Source organism: Misgurnus anguillicaudatus, chromosome 3 (assembly GCF_027580225.2).
Source record: "Misgurnus anguillicaudatus chromosome 3, ASM2758022v2, whole genome shotgun sequence".
Lineage (NCBI taxonomy): Eukaryota > Metazoa > Chordata > Actinopteri > Cypriniformes > Cobitidae > Misgurnus > Misgurnus anguillicaudatus.
This window is the reverse complement of record NC_073339.2, coordinates 40,668,809-40,694,650: the sequence shown is the minus strand read 5'-3', so window position 1 is coordinate 40,694,650 and position 25,842 is coordinate 40,668,809. Positions and strand designations below refer to the sequence as shown.

The 25,842-nt window shown below is 35.6% G+C and overlaps 2 protein-coding genes across 3 annotated transcripts in view; one reads left to right on the top strand and one right to left on the bottom strand.

Annotated features, from left to right (window-relative positions):
* The first annotated feature begins 1,234 nt into the window (after nucleotides 1-1,234).
* grapb (GRB2 related adaptor protein b) lies at nucleotides 1,235-16,757 on the top strand. Its single transcript, XM_055205975.2, has 5 exons — nucleotides 1,235-1,559; nucleotides 5,371-5,468; nucleotides 6,691-6,810; nucleotides 14,489-14,657; nucleotides 16,338-16,757. The coding sequence occupies exons 1-5, from the start codon at nucleotides 1,482-1,484 to the stop codon at nucleotides 16,515-16,517; spliced, it is 645 nt and encodes a 214-aa protein (XP_055061950.2). The 5' UTR covers nucleotides 1,235-1,481; the 3' UTR covers nucleotides 16,518-16,757.
* Nucleotides 16,758-20,738: 3,981 nt separating this feature from the next.
* The window catches only part of slc5a10 (solute carrier family 5 member 10), a 42,114-nt gene continuing 37,010 nt past the window's right edge, over nucleotides 20,739-25,842 (bottom strand). For both annotated transcript variants that reach the window (XM_055205971.2, XM_055205970.2), the window contains exons 13-15: nucleotides 24,524-24,739; nucleotides 24,209-24,299; nucleotides 20,739-21,834 (exon numbers count right to left, since the gene is read on the bottom strand). In XM_055205971.2, coding sequence (XP_055061946.1) covers nucleotides 21,638-21,834; nucleotides 24,209-24,299; nucleotides 24,524-24,739 — 504 coding nt within the window. In that variant the 3' untranslated portion in view covers nucleotides 20,739-21,637. The remainder of the gene's footprint in view (nucleotides 21,835-24,208; nucleotides 24,300-24,523; nucleotides 24,740-25,842) is intronic.

The following is a 25,842-nucleotide window of genomic DNA, read 5'->3' as shown; positions in this document are numbered from 1 at the left end:
TTCCTTCCCTTCGCCTTTCTATTATTGTGCTTGGACACACTTTTTTAGTAGTAGGCCTATTACTAATTTCTAGTTACCACATTTTACAATAAAGGAAAACCACAGTGACCCAAGAGACAAAGCTCTTTTAAATGTAATTTATTTTGCACATTTTATGGCATCTGACATCGCTAAATAAATGTTTTTCTTAATAGAGCAATATGCTTTATGTCGCTGTGTGCGAATACATTCTTTCTACTGCTGGATTAATTTTATATTAGTGCACCAAACAAGGTTTGCGATTTTTTTATTTTATTTGGCTTATATTTTCGATTTTATCCTTACAATAATGGAAAAGTCATCAAAACACAAATAGCACAAATGGAAGTGAAAAAAAAATACATTCAACAAATCAAGACTTACAGTAGGCCTAAATATAATATCAATTCATATTTTTAGACAGACATTTTATTAATACTGCATTACTTTTCCAATGTTTTACAATAAAGAAAGGGAAAGTCATAAATTATAAAGTCAAAATTTCGTATGTATCAGCAGTTAAGTTAGTAATAAGACATCCAAACACTAAATAAACACTGCAGACAGATACAAAATAAACAGAGTAAAAGCCACAGACATTTGTTAAATATATGTAGGGTTTCCACTCAAATGTCAAATTTCCTGAGTTTCACTGACCAAAAAGCTGAATTTCCATGACCTATGTACGGGATGCTGTGAGCCATAATAAAATAGTGTACACCGTGAGTTTAAAAACATTTGGTTTAATGTGTGAAATTAATAAACAGTGCCAATAAACAGCGGAAACTTGGACCCGGAAATGGTATTCCTTCCTTCCTTAAGTTAATAAGCGTATTACATTTTCATAAATGGAAACTAAAATTTAAAGCAACAAATAAAATCCCTAATATTCCATGACTTGGACAAAAATATATATATAAAATTCCCTGACTTTTATTGTCTGGAAAAGACCTTTTAAATTCCATGATATTCCAGAAGTTACATGATATGTGGGAACCCTGTATATGGACAAAGGCATATACACCTGTACAAAGCGAAGGGTTAGTTATAAATAACACAGTTAACCACACAAGCTTTTAGATCAAAAAGGATAATACCACCAGAAACAAATACATAATCAAATAAATCCATATATTGTAACTCTCTCTCTCTCTCTCTCTCTCTCTCTCTCTCTCTCTCTCTCTCTCTCTCTCTCTCTCTCTCTCTCCCATTCTCATTATGCACAGCTGTACTACAGCAGACACACTTATATTCTCATATTCAAAGTGTTTATGGTCTAGTTTGTCTGCGCTGAAGGGTTCTCGTTATCGCTCTTTAATTTATTCTCTTCATTCATCTTCCTCAATCTCCATGTTACATCATCTTTGATCATTTCCCTCATTCCATCCTTCTTCATCCTTCTGTCTCTTCACACTTTCTTATTTTCACTGCTTGTCTATTTGTCTTCTTTATTGGTTTTTACAATGGAGGCTGAAGCAGTTTATAACTACAGAGCGACAGAATGCGATGAGCTTAGTTTTCAGAAGGGGGACATCCTTAAGGTGAGTGCAAGCATCAAATGTATGTTTACACGCCATAGTACAGTAATACTATAGGGATGCTTGATCAAACATTTTGTGTGTGCAGATACAGTGAAAAACTGAGCTGAAATATGTGTCCTAAAAGCGCTGTCTTTTATAGAAATACATTATGGAAATTTCAGTTTCTCTATCATCAAGATACCCTGAGGAATTTTTTATTGCTCGGAGGTTTTATATTTTTAGCTCTGCAGAGTTCTCTGTTAAATTTTATTAAAGCATCAATTTTGTCTCAGACGTTTGTGTGTAAAATAATCAAATGAGATTGGTGTTAAAATACATTAGGCATACATTATCATTACATTCATGTGGAAAGCATTGCATGCATAATTTGGTTGTAAAATGACTTGTGCACATTACAAGAAAATTAACAATTTTTATATTATCATTGTAAAAATGTAGGCTAATCTTGTTTTTAACATTTGTGTTAGTCCTACTATGGTTACAATAGTTAAACAATATGGTTAAATTATGAATTATGTAATTTTACTACAAATACCATAGTTACACTGTATTGTGACATAGTAAAACAATGTTACAGTTAAGAAAATAAAATAAAAGAAAGAAAGAAAATAAAAATAAAATATTGTGCAAATAGGGTTCGATCAGTTAAACATATTTGAAGGAAAATAATATATGTCATTTAAAATGTTCTTTTCAGAAGTGAAACAATTATAAGGTAAACTTCATAAAGAAAACGTGGCCTTGATCATGTTTTTCTAAACAGAACGCGTTGAGGTTGTGGCTGGAAGGGATACAGCTACGGTCAAAATCTTGCCGGACATGCGCTATTTTCATCCTAATCCTATCCCCCAAATCCCAATATTTCACAGGTTTAGGCCGTAGGTGTATCCTATCTAGCCAGAACCGCTGTTTCTAATCCAAATCCTACCCCCAAAACCCAGTAGCGCCTCACTGCAGAACACGACATCCAGGGGGCGGGGTTGGATTCAGATCCAGGGGCGGAGCTGGATCCAGATCCAGAGATCCCATTGGACGACAGTTTTACCACAAGACACGTCATACACGTGTTGCAGCGTAACCATTTCCGCATTAACTCGTAACGTAATTAAGTTATTCTTTTGACATAAAAACGAACTTTACTTATGCCTACAATAAAAGTAGTGCCTTTAGGGTGAAATGTGTTTTTGCTATAATGTTTTGGAGTAAAACATTTCGGGTAAGCCTACTACGAGTAATCTTACCACATGCAGTTTAAGAACTATGAATGAATACAGTATAAATATGCATAATTATTAAAATATATAGGCTATGGCATGTTATTTAGAAATTAATAAATTGAATGTTTATCTTTTATGGACGTTTTAACGCGTCTTTGCTTACAGCCAATAGGAAACAGGTTTCCCTCATAGATGGTTTACTTTTTTTATTTGCTAATAAAAGATATCAAATACATTTGTTTTTATATTTACTCGTATAGGAATAGCTTTGTAATAAGTTGGATAATGTACAAATAAATTCCTTCAGTGATTTCACATTGTCAGGAACGTGTCCTTCCCGTTACACCTAACTGTGATACTTTCTAAATTATGAATCTTTCTTGACTATATTACAGAGCTGCCAACTTCTGAGTTCAGCTTGGAGTGAGATTTTATTTTATTTATTTGTTTTGGGGGGGGGTCCTAACCATTTGCCAATAGATAATAGTGTGGATTTTAGCTATTTCTGTGTTAAATAGTTGGAAAAGACTGCGTTAAAATGTTTCAATACAAATCGAATCATATTTTAGAAATTAAATTGAAATAAAAGCTTTTACTGAGTTTAAATGCCTGAGATTAGAGTCTTTATTATTATTTTATACACTTCTATTATGCTTTCCTTCTGATAAAAGTGCCAAAAAAGTTCTTAAAATCTAATGAATACTGGTCTCTGTAAAATGTATAACTGCAGATGACAGCAGCTTTGATTCAGTTTATCCAGTGAGAAAGAGAAGCGTAAAGTGATGATTTGTGATTGGTGATAGAGGGACTGTCACAATCAAATAAACCAAATTAGTAGTTTATATTAAACTAAAGCAAGAGATAATGTGTACGTCAAGACCATATAATTATATTTCGTATATATTATTGTTTATAGATGTCAAATATAAATTGACCTTTTTCTCTTTTATTAAAACCTGTCACCGCAAACATCACGCAGGCTTGTACTGCTTGCAAACATACACACGTGACGCGAGTGATGGTTGATTAAAATTGCTGTTTTCTGAGGGTATCTGCGTGCGTGGAATCTCTGCTTTTCATCCAGACCTTGACGCTTTGTGTGTTCGACTGGTGCGGAGCTGACTGATCGGCGTATGACATCAGAGTCACGCGAGAGCAAAGGTAAAGGCGGACCCTTTTGTAACATTTCGACTTGCTCTCGCGGTACTCTGATGTCCTCGCTGCCGAACTTCCTGCGCAGCGCCACATAAAGTGAAATGCTCTTTGACTCTTTGCAGCAAAGTACCAGCACCATGAGAAGTGGTGGCACATAAGACAGTGAAGGTACGCTAAAATATAAAAGTGTCAGTACTGCGAGCACTGGTTTAGCTACTTACATCGTGCGTTGCTCTTTCACCATCGCGCAGCCGCGCACTCGCTCTCTGTAGTTTGTAGCTGGCGCTTCGGCATTTGTAGACAATAACTCCACCTTCTTTGATTTGATTCGCCTTCGCATCATTTTGACTTTGACGAGCGCTTTATGCTGTTGGAGGCACGCCAGATAGAGATAGGCGTTTTACAGTATTTACAGTTAGGTATTTTTATAAAATTATTTAATGTCTTTTATTAAACTCAATGGGAATCTAAATGGTGGGCACGAGCCTGCGTGAGAAAATGGATGTGTGGCGTGAGAGCGTGAGAATGGGGTCAATTGCGTGAGTCTCACGGCGAATGCGTGAGAGTTGGCAGCTATGATATTATTAATCAAACGTACACTTAAACTGATAAGAGCAAACGTTGGCGACCACAGGTTGCAACTTATTGCGGGCTGCAACAACGCAAATATACTGGTTCATTTGGCGGAACAAAGTATATAAAGTGGATGTTGTGTTCCGCAGTGAGAACCATCTCCCAAAACCACGCGAGATTTTACCGTACCTGTATCCCCTCTTGCCAGAACCTTTTGAGCCGCTGTCAGTCAATCGCGTTCACGTTTCTGTCCATATATGGGAACGGAAAGCGGAGGGAGATTGTTTGTTACTAGTCAACATTTAAAGTGGATCAAACCCTTTGATAAAAGTTGTCTTAAAACCAATACCCAAAAACTGTTCTTATCCTAAGACAACTTTGATAAACTTTTTTGATTTACTTCAAATGTTGACTGTGTAGTTTGTCAGGGGAAAACGCTATATTTCAACCGTTAATTTGCCAATTACAGTCATAGTAATTACATAGGTAAGTGTAAATATGAAATCAGTGCTGGGGTGTACAGTATTGTTTACTTTTCTTACCTGTAACATCCAAATGACGAACAAACGGTGTTCGATTGCTGATCTGAGTCTGAGGAAGGCAGGGTTTTGAGAGGAAGGGGCGTGTCTAAATGTTTTGCTAATGCTAATACGTAAGTATACAGGTAAGTATGGTGGCAAAATAAAACTTTTGTTTGGAGCCATAGGAATGAATGGGGCTAGGCTAAATGCTAACACATTCAAGAAGCACTGTAAAAAGATTTAAAGTGCATGCTTTGAAAAAAGAGTTGAGGTAATCCACTAGAATTTCTGGGATGTTTCTAGGTTTTTCCAACAGGGTGAACATTGATCTTTTCTTTTCTTTAGGTGATAAACATGGATGACGATCCAAACTGGTACATAGCTGAGGTGCAGGGCAGACGAGGATATGTGCCGAAGAACTATATCAATGTAAGACCTCACGCGTAAGTATCACATACACAAGACATTTTTTAAGATGTAAAATAAATCATTGGTGTCCCCAGAGTACGTTTGTGAAGTTCTAGCTCAAAATATCATGTATATAATTTATTATAGCATGTTAAAATTGACACTTTGTAGGTGTGAGCAAAATGTGCTGTTTTTGGGAATGTCCTTTAAAATGCAAATGAGCTGATCTCTGCACTAAAAGACAGTCCCGTGGTTGGATAATGCAGATTAAGGGGCGGATTATCCCCTTCTGACATCACAAGGGAAGCCAAATTTCAATTACCTATTTTTTCACATGCTTTCAGAGAATGGTTTATCAAAACTAAGTTACTAGGTTGATTTTTTTAACATTTTCTAGGTTGATAGAAGCACTGGGGACCCAATTATAGAACTTAAACATGGAAAAAGTCAGATTTTCATGATATGTCCCCTTTAAGGAACCCATCCTTTCTCAGAAAGGTTTATGGTTTAAGTTCCAAAATGCTCTGACTACAATCCCAGCCTTCATCTATATGGTATGCTATCATATACAAGTAACACATGCTAGACTCAAAACAAATGCTGGGTTATTTTTAACCCAGTGTTTGGTCAAAAAATGATGAGCCCAGCCCATTCGGGTTGTAATTTAACATATGCTGGGTTGTTTGTTTCAACTCAAAATGCTGGGCCAAATATAAACATTTACAACATCTGGGCTTGACCCTTTGGACCCAAAAATAACCCAGCGTTTTTTGAGTGTACATTTGCTTTGTAAAATTAATCTGTGTCATCCCGTATTTAACCACACCATGACTCGTAAATTGCTGTGGGTTTGGCCTTCCGGTAAGACTTGAAATGAGCTATGAAAGGAAAATCCCTTATCACGCAGTTCTTCAAACTGAATGACTAAGACACTCGCCAGACATTCAAGTTTAGCCAAAATCAAAACCCAGACCAAATCTCAGCAAACATGCTGTGTCTTGACATCAATGGAGGAGTTCATTCCTTCCTTTCACAATAAAATCTATTGAATTATAAAAAAAGCTTTATATGAAAATTAAATGTGGGGAAATATAGGGAAATAATAAGTGCTAATTTGATGAAAATGTAAAACTATATGTTTTGTGTCTTGCAATATTATATATCTGAAACAACCAGTGTGACAATTCTGTCTATAAAACCCTTTTTATTTCAAAAATCTACAATATAATGCCAAACTGAATATCTTGTAATTCGCAGGTGGTTCGTGGGAGGAATTTCACGACTGGATGCGGAAAACCGTCTGAGACCTCTGGAGTGTGGAGCGTTTCTTATCAGGGAGAGCGAGAGCACACCGGGAGAATTTTCTGTGTCTGTCAGGTCAGATACACCCCTTTAAAACGAAACCTACCTACAGTAGATTAAACAAAGACCTAACAAATGTCAGTGACTTGCTTGTACTTGTGTGTGTGTGTGTGTGTGTGTGTGTGTGTGTGTGTGTGTGTGTGTGTGTATGTGTGTGTGTGTGTGTGTGTATGTGTGTGTGCGTCAGTGTGGGTCCTTGTTACCCTATATCTGTTTCTTCATTAACACACTTTAATTGGAGTGGATGTGATGTAATCGCTTTGCTCCCAGCTCTCTGAAACCTATTTAAACAGTTTAGTACTCTCCTATTAGATGTGCCAAGAAATGAAGAGGTTTCAGTAATACTTTCTTTGAAGCGTCTAATGGAAGAAATGTTATCGTATAGGCTATAAGATTTTGAGTAAAATGTCTATTTACACAGATGTGCGATAGTAGGCGATTTATAGGTTGGTTTCACACCCAAAAATCCTACTATAATAATACATTTTGCGTAGGCACAATTATAATCCATTACTGCTGTCTATGGTTTCACTTTTTAAGGATATAATAACTGTAATTACAATTATGTATTAAATACATAACAACCGTAATCGTAAAGCAATTATAATGTGAATTATACACATTATGAAAGCTTAATATCATAATGCTTTATATATACAGGATTTTTATTTTTTTACAGACAGGGTCACATATTAGTCTTTATTTATACTTCTCCTATGTCATACATATGTAAACATGCATCGAAACATCTGTGCTGGCCTCAGGTTTTAGAGATGGCTTATTTTGGATTTTGGTTTCATTGCACAGTGATTGAGTTTGAATTTCTCTCTCCTTCGATTTTTTTTCAGTCACTATCTTTCTGTCTCAGAAGAATTCATCGTTTTAGGTCAGATCTCTGGTGGGCTAAAGTAATTAAAAAATAAGCTCATGTCCAAAGTTAGGATCTATGAATGAAAGGCATTTATGCGGAGATTATATACAAAACGAGTGCCATAATGCACAAATAATGCCATGGTGTCATGACTTAAAAGTATTCTTTAAAGTCCCCATGAAATCAAAACTGACCATATTTATTTTTTTATTAAATATTGCAGTGTTAATTAAAACCTGATAAGGAACACTGTGCCGTACACGGTACACCCCCTCCCTTGCACGTGAGGCTGCATTAAGTCATTGTAACTTTGAAGCATTAAATCTTTAAAATATACGGTCATGCGGCACATCGTTGTAAAGCTTAGACTTTCGGGATTCCATTAAGCGCACACACAAAGCATAATATGATTTTTAGCAGTCATAAAACTGTAATCTAGTTGCTAGTTACCTGAACCGGGCGGTGCCGATTTAGGATATTTACTTACCTTCAAAATCTTCCCTTAATCCGCTTCTGTGAAAATGTCCAAAACAAATTGTTCATAAATCCTCAAAAGTCCAAGGAAATGGAATATCCAAGCCTTTTAATCCAAAACGATTTGTTCATCTCACAATCTTGATGTTTCTGACTGAATTACAATATAAATAGTGTATACAATTAGTTCACTAACAGAAATTCGTTCTAATCTCACTTTTCATTCACGATTTATAATAAACATATTCGGATGCCACGTTTATTGTGCAACGTCTGAGAAACAAATACGCCCACCTTGTGGAATTTCAGCCGTTCCATAAGGGGCTACAAACAACTTATCCATGTAAGTCATTGTTTAAAAATCATGTTCCCTCATAAACTTTCATCAAAATCCGAAAATGTACGTCTGCGCTCTTGTGACGATCATTCTCTGATGACATCAGCTAGACGGTTTGGGCGAGAGCATATGTTTTTCTGAATGAACTCCATTTCTGAATGAAGTGTCTACTTTTTATATTCAATCAACACAAGCCATGCCTGCTATTTTCCTTGAGTAAAATTTATTTTGTCCCAGAAATACATCACAACACGGAAGTAAACTCGATTGCGACTTCTGATTCACGGGGACTTTAACTCATTCCCCGCCAGCCTTTTTTTTAAAGATGCCTGCCAGCATTTTCGTAATTTTCACAAAAGTTTCACAAAATACCTTCCTGAAAAAATTTCTTTATAAATACATAAACATACAAATGTATCAAATTAAAGAACAGGCAAACAAAACGGGACAAAAACTTTTCATCCTATCTTCTTTTGTTCATTTTTTTGTAACCTCTATATTACGCAGCAGCCAAAAACAGTCCCCTTAGTATCTTTCAATAGCAGGGGACTATTTTCGGGCACTGCGCAATATCATTGCGCCTCCCGCAGCCGTGTTACAGCAGCAAAGTCCTTGATTATTACGCCAGAATGAGAGTATAGTTCCTAGCCATATCTGTCTAGAAAATCGCATCTTTTATTTTACGTCGGTCTTAGAACACGATGAAGAGTCAAGTTTTAAATAGGAAAAATATCGAAACTCTTTGGTTATTGTTTGTACTCTTTTGTAACTCTAGGGGATCTGGAAAATGAGCATATTTTTTTAAAAAAAAGTGGAGTGTCACTTTAAATATGGGTTTCTTCAAAAAGCTAAAATAAGTGCATGTTTGTAAAGGAATTTTGTTAGAGATCATATTCAGAACAATGAGCAAAACATTGAAAGAGTTTAAAATGTTGTTAATTAGTTTTTGCTTCAGTTTTTTATAAATTGGGTAAGAGCGCCACCTAGTGGATAATAGCGGAATTACCATAAAAACTCGTCAGGGAAGCGTCATTGGCAGGGAAATGTTTTCTCTTAATTTATGAGAAAATTCGTCAATGGCGGGGAAAGAGTTAAAGATTTTACAGTGCCAATTATTGTATAGAAATATTGCACAAGTACACCAACATTTTACTTTTTTAAATTTGGCAGACACTTTTATACAAAATAATTCACAGTGCATTTATTTATATATTATTTCATCAATATCTGTGTTTCCTAAGGTTTGAACCCATAACCTTTGTGTCACTTTATACTCTTTAGCCACAAGAACGCCGTTTTTACAGAAAAGTTTTTGCTAAGCACATTGTTAAAAGCTCAAAATTCGTTTGATGATGTTGATATCAGGTCTTATGTTTAACCTTTCATAAAAGATTATTATTCATGCCTTCACCCATAGTTGAGTTAAATATGGACAAACCCAGCAGTTGGGTTATAAATAAACCTATTGTTTCAATTCATGGTTGGGTAACAACAACAATAACCTATAGGTTTATTTAGAACACAACAGTTGGGTTTGCCCATATTTAACTAAACCATGGGTTGAAACAACCATGTTTTTGTGAAGACTTGCATGATGCTGCACATACAGACTTTACATTTGTAATCAAATAAGAACACAAAGTGATTGCGTTCCAAAATATGTGTCATCTAAACTGTAATGAGATGATTTATGATCAAGGAAAGAAATTCCCTTTGTAAGGTAGGCTATGTGACATATTTCAGTTATTTGAACATAACAAGGTGACACAATTCTCCTTGGGCTGTTGGATTGAAGTTTAATACAAATTCAGAAATAGGATGACGGTTGTGAGTGAATTTGAACTGGTGTATTGTATTACGATCAATGACCCAGCCTGCTCTTCCTAAATGTGTCCTTTGTTGTGTAACAACAAACACAAAAATGGATCCACATACTTTAGGCAATTCCTCATTCTGTTATGCAATGTTTCTGTCTGAACAAGAAAAGTGCGGAGTGAGCCGCTGGATGTGTGAGTGTTTGTGTGTCATATTAAAAGCAGGTGTGGTAGGGCGGAGTCCTCAGGTGATTGAAGACATATGCCACAGGCGTTTTTTTTTTGTATAATGATTTACGTCAGATTTAATTTAATGATGAACAAATCTAGGCAACAAATCGATAATAAAATGTTAAAGGGGACTTTTCCATGTTTAAGTGCTATAATTGGGTCCCCAGTGCTTCAATAAACTTAGAAAATGTGAAAAAGATCAACCCAGTAACTTTTGGTAAACCATTCTCTGCAAGCATGTAAAAAAATAGGTAATTTTTGGCTCCCCTTGTGATGTCATAAGGGGAAAATACCGTCCCTTAATCTGCACTATCCAAACACAACACTGCCATTTAGTGCAGAGGCAAACTCATTTGCATTTAAAAGGACACACCTAAAAACTGCACATTTTTGCTCACAAATACAAAGTGGCAATTTTAACATGCTATAATAAATTATCTATATGGTATTTTGAGCTAAAACTTCACATATGTACTCTGCAAACACCAAAGATTTATTTTACATCTTAAACAAGTCTTGTGAAATGTCCATTTATAGTTGTATTTGTTAACAGCAGTAAAAGCATTAGGTAACATATACAGACAATAAGCAATACAGTTTAATTATTTGTTAATCCTAGTTAATGTCAATACAATTTTTCGTATTCATTGTGCTTTACCTAATGTTAACACTTACAACGCTTGATAAATTTATAGGTAAATGGCGAAATTAATATGAACAAAGATTAATAAATGCTGTAGAAATATTGTTCATAGCTAGTTTATGTTAGATAATGCATTAATTAATGTTAACAGGTACAACCTTATTGTAAAGTGTTACCACATTGTGACTTAAATGCCAATATGATTTTAAAATGAATGACATGCATAATTGATTTTGTGGTTTTAAATAGTTTACTCGTACCTGCTGGGTAATATCACAGTATTTTTGTATGTGAATGTTTCTGTGTTTGATACTGGTCCATTGTTACTCAGAGGTGTACAGTAACAAAGTACATTTACTTGAGTACTGTACTTAAGTACACAACATTTTTGAGTGCTATTTTTCATCTGGAAACTCACTACATTTGAAAGACAAATATTTTATTTTTTTACTTCACTACATTATTAAAGTCGTTAATATGTAGCAGCTTTGAAAGTCAGTTGATGATTTTTCTTCTCTAAAGCGTGATTGTTTTTTTTAATGATGACAGACAGTCTATGAATAATTACTCTTGTGGGGTCACATTTTTTAATACTGATCAGCTGATAGTAGACGGCTCATCTTTGAAGTGCATGGCCATACAAAGCATGTTCCAGTTTTTACAAAAAAAAAACTAACATTTTGTTTCGTATTAAAGGTGCAGTGTGTAATTTTTAGAAGGATATTTTGACAGAAATGCAATATAATATACAAAACTACATTATCATGGGTGTAAAAAGACCTTTTAATAATAAATCGTTATGTTTTTATTACCTTAGAATGAGATGTTTTTATATACATCAGGGAACTACACTTAGACCAAAATAGTCGCATATGCGACCCTTTGAAATGCCATTGCGACCCTAATTTTTAATGGGTCGCAAATGTATCACTGATTATTTGTGTACTTATGTTTTAGGCAATATGCTATTACTATGAGCATTTATTAAAACAGAAATGTGTATTTTAAGAATACGTTTCTGAGCCTTCAACACATCAAGTCGGCTTCATTTTGCGTGAGAGCACGTTGTGTCTCTCCTGATGAGTTCGCTGTGTGTTCGCATGCTCTCTGTTTCTCAATGAATCGGGTGCGACGCGAACAAGCTCAATGTCACGTTGTATCCTTCCATGTTTCAGAACTTGAGCAGAGTTTTACCATTAGAGGTTTTCACGGAAGACCCGCGACCCATACAGTTCCGGGTTTATATTTTAAATGGTCATTCGGGTCCGGGTCGGTCCTAATTTTATTACTTTGGAGGCCGAAGTCTGATTAATATTTTGTGTAAAACCCGAGTCGATCGGTGAACGGCCGTGAGCGCTACCACGCTAAAGCTCGTGTGCAGTTTGAGCGTGCTTCCGGTTACTATGGCGATAACAACTGGCTCTTGTTACGGCCACGCGCTGCATTTTCTTTATCCCATTTTTTTAATAATCTTATTATGAATAAACCATATCTTTTCTAAAATCTAAAAGTTTGCACAGAGATGGTAGCAACGTCAAGCCCATTGCACTGAAAGAACAAAGCCCAAGCTGACTCAAGTTATAAAAACGCAAAGCTGTAAAGTCACCTGTCACCGGGACAGCAAGTAGACTTTTAAATCTGAAATAATGACTGGATTAAGCTTTTTTTATCAGTGAGAGAGAAATAGAAAGATATGCACTTTTACAGCTTCTGCTGTATCTAATAGAAATGATAACCATTATAACATCAGTCACATTTATAATCTATAGACCTGCACTGTCTATTAATATACTATACATAGTATTGTATTATTGAGTTTAAAAGGGGTCATTTAATTTCTCCATATGTCAGTGCAAAAACTATAAGTGTTTTTGTGGTGCTTTGACAAACAGTGTCAGCTCTGTTCATGGCAAAGAAAGTTTTGGGTGGTTGGATTAATGAACTATAATGTGAAATTAATATTAATGTTCGATAAATCAAAGTATTGTGTTGTGTCACACATTATAAGTTCTTTGTCACATGTATAGTAGACCATTTTTTGTCGGTGGGTAATGATTGCCCTTTTCACCAGCTTCCACCACAAGTAAATTTCAGATCTATTGGAAACACTGCAACGTTAAAGAAAACAAGAAGGCATGTGGTTTAAAAGATGGCAATTAAAATTAAAAGCACATCTGTATGCAATACAGTTTCATTATTGTTCATTATTATCCAGAGCAGCTTAATATAACTAATTTGTGCGACCAAATCATGACGTTGACATGTTTTTCGGCGGCTACTGTAGCTTCTCTATGCATTTCAAAACTGAGGGGTGAGCAGTGGGCTGAGCCGTTGGTTGCAATTCACAACCTCACCACTAGATGTCGCTAAAATTTACACACTGCACCTTTAAAAATGTTCTCTGCCTAAAACGAACTATATTACAGAATTCAAAAACATTTGTTATAGCTTATTGCCTTATGTAAACTTTAAATTTCTAGTGAAAGTTTTTATAAGGGGCTTGCGGCAAACTTCCAAAAATAGGTAATTATTGTGTGCATCATGTATGCTACCATTCATTGTTAGAGTTATTTCTGCAGAATCTAACATTAGCTAACTTAAACTTCTGCTGTCATGACCAAAAGTGTATTTTGTAGGTTGCTTTTATGGCTGCTTCTGTACTATAACCTACCGCACTGTTATTTCAAGTAGCTAATGCATTAACTAATGTTAACAAATACAACTTTTGTAAAGTAAATTTACCCTTTATACTTTAATACTTCCGAAAACAAGACTTCTGTATTTTTACTCAAACAAAAATCTGTCTTTAAAACTTTTACTTGTAAAGGAGCAATATTTGAGCTGTATTATCTGTACTTTTACTCAAGTAATGGAGTTGTGTACTCTGTCCAACTCTCTGGTTGCATTTTTATTACTAATTTATGTTGAGCAATATTCTTCTGCAAACAACTGTTAACTTAAAAAGCGCTATGAAAGTGGATACTGTAGAAGCCACAACAATTGCTTGATTATTAAAACATAATGTGATGCTTTTTAGGATCAATATCTTTTTCACAGCTCACAAGCGTAGACTTGTTTATTGACTCAGACTTGCTGTGTTATCTGATAATTCGAAGTTATTAACACCGTGTTCGGGTGACTTAAGATCATTCTGGGAACTGACTGACTGTCAAACCATGATTATCAGTCCAAACCTTTGATCACAACTTTCTAACGTTATAACATTCTTATCTTCAGATTCACTCAACTGGCAAGTCGTGCCAAGATCTGCACCCTTATCTTCACGGTAAACAACTCTCATACTTTCTTTTTTTTATGACTAGTTATGGGGACCACGTGCAGCACTTCAAAGTGTTGAAAGATGGATTGGGTCAGTACTTTATATGGGATGAAGGCTTTGGCTCCCTTAACCAACTGGTGGATTTCTACAAAATCAACAGTATTGCCAGGGAGAGGACTGTCTTCCTGCAAGAACCTGAAAGCGCACTAGCTGTAAGAAATACTTGTACATAACCACACAATACTGTACATAACCGCATGGTAATTGTGATTTCATCTAGAAGAACATGTTACTAGATTACAGATGTTACAGATTTGGGGTTAGATTTAAGGTTAAGGCCAAATTTAAAGCATCCCATGAAATTACAGATATCGCTTTAAAGGGACACTTCACTTTTTTTGAAAATATGCTTATTTTCCAGCTCCCCTAGAATTAAACATTTGATTTTTATCATTTTGGAATCCATTCAGCTGATCTCTGGGTCTGGGGGTACCACTTTTAGCATAGCTTAGCATAACCCATTGAATCTGATTAGACCATTAGCATAGCGCTAAAAATAACTGTTTCAATATTTTTCCAATTTAAAACTTGACTCTTTTGTAGTTACATCGTGTACGAAGACAAACGGTAAAAATTTAAAATTGTGATTTTCTAGGCAGATATGGCTAGGAACTATACTCTTATTCTGGCGTTATAATTAAGGACTTGTAACGTGGCTGCAGCAGGCGTAGTGATATTACGCAGTGCCTGAAAATACTCCCTTTGGTTACTTTCAATAGTCCTTTATTATTACGCCAGAATAAGAGTTTAGTCCTAGCCATATCTGCCTAGAAAATCGCAACTTTTAATTTTCTGTTGGTCTTAGTACACAATCTAACTATAAAAGAGTCAAGTTTTAAATGGGAAAAATATCTAAACTGTTTAGTTATTTTTAGCTGATGCTAATGGTCTAATCAGATTCAATGGATTATGCTAAACTTTGCTAAAAGTGGTAAGCTAGAAAATGAGCATATTTTTTTACAAGTTCTCATAGACCAGTGGTTCTCAAACTTTTTCAGCGTGCGGCCCCCTTTGTGTACGGTGCATTACTTCGCACCCCCCCCCAAAGAAAATTTATGACAAAAAAACAGTTCTAAAACTTCACATTTGAATTAAACAAAACATTAAATGATACATACAAAGTAGTGCTGGCTTATTTTTTTAGCTTTAATTTCACAGAATTCATGATAAATTAATGTGTTTTATAAAAATGTCATAAAACTGGGGCCCCCCTGGCACCATCTCGCGGCCCCCCTGGGGGCCCCGGACCCCAATTTGAGAACCACTGTCCTAGACATCAAAAAGATTAAATTGAGAGCAAATGGAAATGCACGTTACCTGTGCCTCAGATATTTATCCTAAAAAAGACAAAATCTCACAAATGTCTCTATTAAAGTTTCAATAGAGATCTCAAAAATGTCTGAGCTTGGAATTACCAAGACTGCAATCAAGAGTCGATATTATTGAACATTTCTTATCAAATTTACCCCAAATTACACTGTCCCTAGCTGTCACTGGGGTGGTACCCTTTCGAAAAGTACCCCTTTGCACCTAAAGAGTTCATATGAGTACATATTGCTACCAGATGTATGGACGTTTTTAAAGGGAATTGCACCAGTGACGGCTTGGGACCATTTTTGAACTCCTCATGAATTTAAACATTTTTTTTATTTCTCCTATGCAATTTTAGGACAAAATATGACTAAGAGAACTCTTCGTGAATCTCCGTAGCTATGATGGCGTTGATGCCATGTTCATGGTTTGGGTTATAATAAAGTAGATTTAGGGATAGGGTTCATTTGGCACAAACAGAAAGATGAAGTTCTCATCTCTAACATGTGCTTCTGTCTCAGAGGCCACGTCATGCACACGCGCTCTTCGACTTCACACCTCATCATGCGACTCACCTGCGGTTTCTGCGAGGTGATGTCATCGACCTGCTCGACTGTTCAGACGCCCAGTGCTGGAGGGGGCGGTGCCGCGGCAGAGTGGGCGTGTTCCCGCCGGAGTACGTCCAGCCGATTTACAACTGAACTTTAGCGCGTCCCCGACCAATGAGAGTCACTTTCGTTAATTACTATTAATTATGCATATTATATACATTATGCATCAAGTCTTGACTAAACAGGTGTGTGTGGTATGTTCCTGTAGCTCAATTGGGACTGACCAAATGTTTACCACTGTAAGTCGCTTTGGATAAAAACATCTGCCAAATGCACAAATGTAATTTTTGACTAATTAGAAAGCAACGGTAATGTCTAAGACCTCAAGAACCGCAAAACAACTGACTAGTCAATGACCTATTATTTACTTACTGAAAAACCATTAGCTGGGGTTGAAGTCAATCCTTGAATTCATTTTAAATGTTGGTGTGAGATTGAAAACATCTCGCTTCTAATTGTCCTCCTGTCACCCAGTGCTAGACTTATGATTTAACATAATCTCTTCAAACACTGCCGTGCATGTCTCCTGTGCATGACCAAGACATCATTAAGGTTCTGTACAGCACCCGGCCTTTATTTACTTATGAGAGATGGGAAAAGTGCAATCTACTGGATATCCAAACCCTTTTTCATTTGTATTTGTATTTAATGACACTATTTAATCACCCTCATGTCACTCCAAACCTGTTTACCTTCTTCCTTGGAACATGAAAGGAACATTTCTCAAGAATTGGGCTGGTAACTGTTTTTAATCATATTAAGAAAACTGCTTTGAACTAAAACAAAGCCTATAAAACACAAAGTATCATTGTTGATAGCTCAAATTGTTAAATGCTTTCTTTTATAAGTCGCTTTGGATTAAAGCATCTAAATGAATACATGTAAATCTAAGCACAGTCTTGAGAATTTATCTTATTAGTCTGTAAATTTACTGCTGTGAATTACGAAACAAAAAATGTTGTCAGGTTGAAGATTAACCTGCTTTAAAGTGCAATTTTATATTGCTGGTAAACATCCATGGCATCTTATCTGATCTGGTATTTATTTGAATCATTTATTTGTTATGCGCACTGCTTGATATGTGATTCAGCCACAATAAGGAATTTAGTGATGCATGTCTTTTCTGTTGTTTATTGCGGTGTGTTAGTTAACATAAACATTTGTGTATTGAACAATACAATTATTATGCAATAATATATTCCTACACTTAAACCTGCTGACTCATGAACTCAAAAAATATGCTATTGCTGTATAAGTTATTAAATAAGAGACAGGTGTGAACCTGTTATATACACTGTAAACATTTCTTGTTGCACTTAAATTTTTAATTTTAATCATCTTGAAATTACAATTATTTGAAAATTTCATTACTAGTGAGAAGTTGCGGTAAATTATAAAAATGAAGATGAAATTACTTTAGCTAATTCAACTTTGTTTTTATGATTTATAGCAACTCCTCACCAAGTTGAAAATTTGTAAATTCAAGTTGATTTAAAAAGTGCATTGTTTTTTAAGCTCCTGTTTGTACACTGTAAAAAATACTTTGCTGCCTTAAATTTTTTTGTTAAATCAACTCAGATTTACAAATCATGTCAACAGAGATGAGTTGTCACAACTTATAACATAGAGTTGAGAAAAGCCAACTTAATTTTATAAGTTATAACAACTCACCTGTAGTTATAACAACTCATCTCTAGTCAAGATAAATAATAGTAAGTTGAAATGACTTTAAAAAAAAATTAAGGCAGCAAAGTGTTTTTACAGTGTAGTGATTATACACTTAGCTGTGTCCTAATTTGAAGGCTGCGACCTTTGAAGGACGAATTTTAAGACCGATTGCGTCACAGCAGCGTGACTGAAGGCTAGTAAGGCCGTCCCAATTGGAAGGCTGCTTAAAATGAAGACTGTCCCCGAAAGCTTAGTCAGCTTGTTGCCTCGCTGCCTCACGTGCTTAATCAGCAGGTGACGCAAATTAAAGATCCTCCGAAGGCTAGACGTCTCATTTCAGTTATCTTAGTGGACTTGGAATTGGTACACAGCTTGTAAAAGATTATGTGGTCATGAGTCATGACAGCATGTGCATGTAGACCTGATACAGTTTGGCTAAGAGTAACCCACTTCTAGCCAAAATAAAGTTAAATTTGGTTACAAGTTTGTGATAGTCCATCATATAAGCAGTCAATAGTGATTACAAGGTGTTATTTTTGAGCCATGGTTAAACATGTATTATATTTTCACTTGAAAGCCCAAATTTTGCCTTGTTTTAGCCAGAGCGTCTGGGCTGTGTTTAGAGAGCTATTACTTTAACTCATCAAAATAAGTTTAGCAGTTTTAACATTGCTCATGTTACAGCAGCTCATCGCAAGTCATTATTTAAAATTGTAGGTTAGAATGACTTAAACAGCCAATTTGATTATATTTAAACATTGTGGTCTGTAAGCAGAAAGACCACTGAATGATGATCTCATGTAAATTTATGTTGGATCCACCCATGTGAAAACATTTGTTCTCTGTATGTTTTTTTTTTGTTGTTAAACGACTGTATGAGCAATAATATGCTATTAAACAAATTAAAGTGAAGTAATTAAGTAATTACTTGTAAACTTTCTAACTAATAAATTTGATGATATCAAGCAATTTTCATGAAATGTCTGTTGTGTGCTAAATGATGTATTCCTTTTAAATTGTACCTGATGCTTAGTTATATGCCAAATATATCTGAACAGGTAAAAGCTGTGCAATTGAAATGTACAGACATATTATGCAATTAAATAAGACAGATATAGCTAAACCTTTTAATAAATGTACAGCATGTGCACCAAACATTGAAGAGACGATTCACATTTAAAATGTCAGTGGTGGCCGGTGACTTCTTTTTTCGAGGGCGCTCGATGCGAAGTTCGTCACAGCATGTATGTAGCCCGACATGTGTGTGGTTCCTTTTTTTCAAAAAATGTGTTCTGCGCATCGAGTGATCCCGTGTCTTGTCAAATAAGTGCCTGCTGCAGAAGCGTCTAAAGGGTTTATGATAAAAGAGACGCTCGCGTTTGCCAGATACTCGCATAATCTCATGTGTAATCAGAGTTTACTGTTAAGGGAGTGTCTTGTGTGTATTTTGTCAAAACACGTGATGCACATGGTTCACATGACGCATCAAACACATATTTTGAAAACGCAAGCAACACACATGACATCACGAGCTGCCACTGTAAAATATATGACATTTGTAGCCTGAAAACATTGGAATTAGATTTCCTGCTTTTTCCAAAAAATATGTAAATTTATTATATTACATTCTACAAAAAATGTTATTTTCGAGCCCAGCCGCTGGGTTAAATTATCCCAGAAAATGTTTATACAGTATTTGATCCAACAATGGGTTAAAACAACCCAGCATAGGTTAAATTACAACCTAGTGGGTTGGGTTCGTCCCTTTCTGAAAATAACCCAGCATTAACATTGTAAAAAGTGAAAAGTTTTATCAACTTTACTTCAGTTAACACCTCAAATTTTTTAAAAGATTAACTTCGCTTTAACTTAATTTTTCGCTTAAAGTATTGTTTACTTAAACATACAAGTTGGAAAAAAAATTGTAGGTTTTACCAGTTGAAGTAAGTTGGTACAACTTTTCACTTTCTACAGTGGTAATGCATAAACATATTTACTTAAATGTTTATTTTTATTCATTTTTCTTTTAAACGTTTTTAAGTTTCATGGCATTACCAATAAATTAGCAATACAATGTTATCCAACCTCCACTGCGCTTGCATTAAGCAATAGTAACATTTTCGTTAAAACTTTACATTGAGGTCTTATTACACTGAAAAAATGGTTCATTCAATTTACTCAAAATTTTAAGGTAAGTGGTTGCAATCAATTTATTTAAGCTACATTTAAACAAAAGTTTTTTGTTTTTCTAATTTTTTTGTTTAAATGTAGCTTAAATTAATTGATTGCAACCACTTACCTTAAAAAATTGAGTAAATTGAATGAATCATTTTTTTTCAGTGTAGTAAACATTAGTAAATGCATTAACTACCATGAACAAACAATAAACAATGTAAACAGTTACAATGCGTGATAAATGTATAGTAAATGCCGAAATTAACATTCACAAAGATTAATAAATGCTGTAAAAAGTATTGTTCGTTGTTAGTTCATGTTATCTAATGCATTAACTTGTTTACAAGTACAATCTTATTGTAAAGTGTTACCACATTTTCTGATGTGTATATATATATATCTCATAAACTATTCACATGTACATTTCAGTTTTCCTTGTAAAACACACACAGACACACCAATCCCGAACACTTGCTTCTTATTTTTTATTATATCCATTGTTTATATGCATTTTCACAATAAAACAAATAAACTAAAAGAAAAAACGAAATATTGAACAAGCTCAAATATTCTTTTTATAACCTTTAAAATGTAACGCCCTTACAATCATTTACAAACTGTCTTTCCTCCCAAGATATTCTCACGCTATTATAGATATAATTATTATTGAGACACATTACATAGTGATTTATCAAAAGTACATTACATTACATTATTACATTACATCTTATAATCATTTTTTATTTATTTCGATAAAGCAAGACTGCCTGGAGTTAAACTTATACCCACCCATTTGGGAGTGTCGGATAATTTTAAGTTTTTAAGCGTGAGCATATTAACAGACACTTAAACTAATACCAAGATCTAATGCGTATGACTGCTTGATGATAAACTTTAATCTCCAAGAATCCCATTAATGTTTTGAAAGCTCAAGTATCACAGTTCACAGTTTTCTGGGAACTCAATCTACCAATAGGTTACTTATATTTGTTTGGATTTTAAGCTCAAATAGGAAAAATGAGAAACATCCGCTTTAAGCTTATTCATATCAAAAGCTAAGTTAAAACACATTAACATTATACATATTACACAATCCTCCAGTTGTAAATAAGCTTACAAAGCTAATGCCTTTTCACACTGAACTGCATCTGGAATTTTGAAAATCACTATTTTGCACATATGTATTTTTAAAAAGGGATAACTCAACCATTATATCTGTCCTATGTCATACTGTATCATGATTTAACCACTGCAATGAATGCATTATCCAATCATGCTGGCATCAGATTTCTTGTAATCACTTGTGGAAGAGCAAAATGATGCATGTATGGACAAAAACAGATGCGTGTGACATTTGCATGTGCCCATTACGCGTAGTAAGCGTACAGGAAGATGTTAATGCCCACGAGAATGATGGCATTGACGCAGCAGAAGCGAGACCAGAACGGATCCTCTCTGATGGTTGGAATCCTGGGAGGCGGAGTCCCAGCCGCAAGTCGCCCAGGTCGGGGACTACAGAACCCGGCAGTGCGAACGCATTTACCCCTGCGCACAGACTCGCAGCCTGTTTGCAAACATTTAGATGAAGTGCAATTATTAACCAACCAGGTCAATGCATAACAAATCATCCAGCAGTCTGAGTCTGATAGCTTTAAAGTGTCTAAATACTTTTTATATGTACTTTTTTATCAATGTTATCAAGATCTATCTATCTATCTATCTAAAGCGGGGAAAATAAGTATTTGACACATCAGCATTTTTTATCAGTAAAGGGATTTCTAAGTGTGCTATTGACACAAAATTTCCACCATAGCCATCAAGCCAAATTTTGAATTCATACAAAGAAACCAGAACATTTAAGTGTACAAGTTGGGTCATAATAAATAGAGTGAAATGACACAGGGAATAAGTATTGAACACACTTTATTTAATACTTTGTAGAAAAACCTTTGTTGGTGATTTCAGCCTTTAGACGCCTTTTGTATGAAGAGACCAGTCGTCTGCATTGCTCAGGAGTGATTCTAGCCAATTCTTCCACACAAATGGTCTTTAAAGTTTGAAGGTTTCTTGGGCCTCTTTTATGAACTTTGATTTTCAGTTCTCTCCATAGATTTTGTATGGGATTTAGGTCAGGTGATTGACTGACCACTGACCATTGTTTCCTTTGCCTTGTGTTTGGGATTATTGTCTTGCTGAAATGTCCCCCCTATTTTCATTTTCAGCTTTCTTTTAGATGGCAGCAGATTTTGATCCAGAATGTCCCGGTACATTTCCCCATTCATCCTGCCTTCAATAATATGAAGTCTGTCAGTACCCCTTGCTAAAAAGCCCCAAACCATTAACTTCTACCCCTAAACTTAACTGTTGGTATGGTGTTCTTGGGGTGGTGGGCAGTGCCATTTCACCTCCAAACATGGTATGTAGAATGACTGCCAAAAAGATCAATTTTGCTTTCATCTGACGATACTATCCACAGGCTTCTCCAAAGGCTCTTTAACCGAGCCTCAACATTCATTTTTTCAGCAATGGAGTCTTGCGTGGTGAGCATGCATGGATGTTATGGCGGTTCAGTGCATTGTCTATAGTTCTTTTAAAACAACAGTACCTGCTGATGCAAGGTCTTCCTGAAGTTCTGCCCGAGTGGTTCTTGGCTCTTGAAGAACTCTCCTGATTATTCTTTGGACTCTTCGGACAGGGATCGTACGTGAAGCACCTGATCATGGCCGGTTTATGGTGAAGTGATGCTATTTCCATTCTGGATAAAGGCGCCTACAATGCTCACAGGAACATTCAGCATTGTGGAAATGCGCCTATAACCATTCCCATCAAAATGCTTTTCAACGATAAGATTACGAAGATCTTGAGAGAGTTCTTTGCTTTTACCCATCATGAAGTCTTTCCTGTGTGCCTCCTTGGTAATGAGAAGCCTTTATAGGGCATCAATTAGGACTGAATTAGTACTGATAGGGAGCAGGGTTTCTCTCTCAGTACTGACAGATTTCAGGTGATGATCTGGCTTTCTATTCAATTTTGCACCTTGTTCTCTTCATGTGTTCAATGCTTATCTCTGTGTCATTTCACTTTATTTATTATGACTCAACTTGTATACTTAAATGTTCTGATTTCTATGTATGAATTCAATATTTGGATTGATGGCTACATCTGATGGAAATTGTGTGTCAATAGCACACTTAGAAATCCCCTTACTGATAAAAATGCTGATGTGTCAAATACTTATTTTCCCCGCTGTATCTATCAATCAATCTGTCTGTCTGTTTACCTAGCTGTCCATCTAGCTGCCTGTCTTCTAGAGTATCTATCCATCAATCTGTCTATTTGTCTACCTACCTGTCTTTCTGATTGTCTACTTCACTGTCCATCTGTCTTTCTAGAGTATACATCAGTCTGTCTACCTATGTATCTGCCAGTCTGTCTGTCCGTCTTTCTGGAGTGTCTGTGTCTATTTATCTGTCTGTATGTCTGTCTGCCTTTTTTTCTATCTATCTGCCTGTCTGTTTGTGTGCCTGTTTGTTTGTCCATATTTCTAGAGTGTATATCTGTCTATCTATCTGTATGTATGTCTACCTAGCTGTCTCCCTATTTGTCTTTTTAGAGTGCCTGTCTGATGGCAAACTGCATGATAACAATTACAGAATTTAAGCAAAGAAAACTATCACAGTATAGTGCAGCAAGCTTTCATGCATGCAAACTTATCACAACATATAACAGGTATTTTTGCAATTCCTTGTGTGTGTTCTCACGCATATAAATCTCTTTTGTTTTGTCAGTTGATACATAGATGTACAACACAACCACACCCAGATAAATAGGCCACAGAAATCCTCCTGAGATCTATCATCGGGCTATCTACAGTAAACTCCTCTCACACATCCATGCTCAGGAAGCAGGATTAGCTCGTGTTTGTGTGCACTTCATACCTTCTGTCCTGCGGCTTAGCGTGGAAACTTTCTGTAGAGCGATTTCTCTTTCACTGGTGTGGTTCAGAGTCCACCACGTCAGATTATGCATCTGAAATGAAATTAAACACAAGTCATGCTTACACCATTGTCTCCAGATTTAAGAGAATTGAAAATGGAGATATTTTCCAGATTTTTCTGGAAGAAAATTCTCATTCAAATTCTTAACGAATAGTTCCAACATGAATCCTATAGACACATTCCTGTGTGAATTGTTTGACCAGGCTGAAAAGATGTCTTAACAAAAGCTTTGTATGTTGGAGAAAGTGAGCATACCTGTTCTTCAGTGGGTGGTGGAGTTAGCAGACTAATCACAACAACGACAATAGCAGTAAGGCCGCAGAGAATAATGGCAAAGTGCAGGTAGTGTACTCTTCTTAGGACGGCAGGTGCAGGGTCAAACACACCGCAGCGGGGGGGAGGGAATGCAAATTCTAGGATCATCCGTGTCAGTCCCACCGTTAAACCCACCATCAGGCCCCAGAATGCTCCCTATATGTAGATGACAACCAACCAATACACCAACACACATTAAATCACATTGGAAAAAAGCATCTGCCAACTGCATAAATGTTAGGTAAATGTTGTTGAACACTCACAAAAGTCCCCATGAAATCAAAACTGACAATTCTCAATTTTTTGGAATATTGCAGTGTTCATTATAAACAATTCATTAAAGGATTAGTCAATTTTCTTTAAAAAAAATCCAGATAATTTACTCACCACCATGTCATCCAAAATTTTGATGTCTTTCTTTGTTCAGTCGAGAAGAAATTATGTTTTTTGAGGAAAACATTTCAGGATTTTTCTCATTTTAATGGACTTTAATGGACCCCAACACTTAACAGTTTTAATGCAGTTTAAAATTGTAGTGTCAAAGAACTCTAAATGATCTCAAACGAGACATAAGGGTCTTATCTAGCGAAACCATTGTCATTTTTGGCAAGAAAAAAATATGCACTTTTAATTCAAAACTAGCGCGACCTCACGTAATTGTATAATGACGTAAAAGGTCACGTTTTTCATATATGAAATGCACATTTGCAGACCATTTCAAACAACAAACTGACACAAAGACATTAATTAGTATCATTCGACATACAACAACTTCGGAACGGTCCTCTTTCTTCACACTTGTAAACACTGGGGCTTAGTTTCGCATACGTCATCCGTGACTTCTTGATGTGATGATGTATTACGTGAGGTCGCGCTGGCACGTCAGGACCGGAGGAAGACGAGAAGTTGTGGTTTAAAAGTGCATATTTTTTATTTTTCTTGCCAAAAATGACAATCGTTTCGCTAGACAAGACCCTTATGCCTCGTTTGGGATCATTAGAGTCCTTTGAAACTGCAATTTTAAATTGCATTAACACTGTTAAGTATTGGGGTCCATTAAAGTCCATTAAAATGAGAAAAATCCTGGAATGTTTTCCTCAAAAAACATAATTTCTTCTCAACTGAACAAAGAAAGACATCAACATTTTGGATGACATGGTTGTGAGTAAATTGTCTGGATTTTTTTTAAAGAAAATTGACTAATCCTTTAATGTTTGTCCTTACTATTATTTTTTTAATTAATGTGCCCTCATAAACTT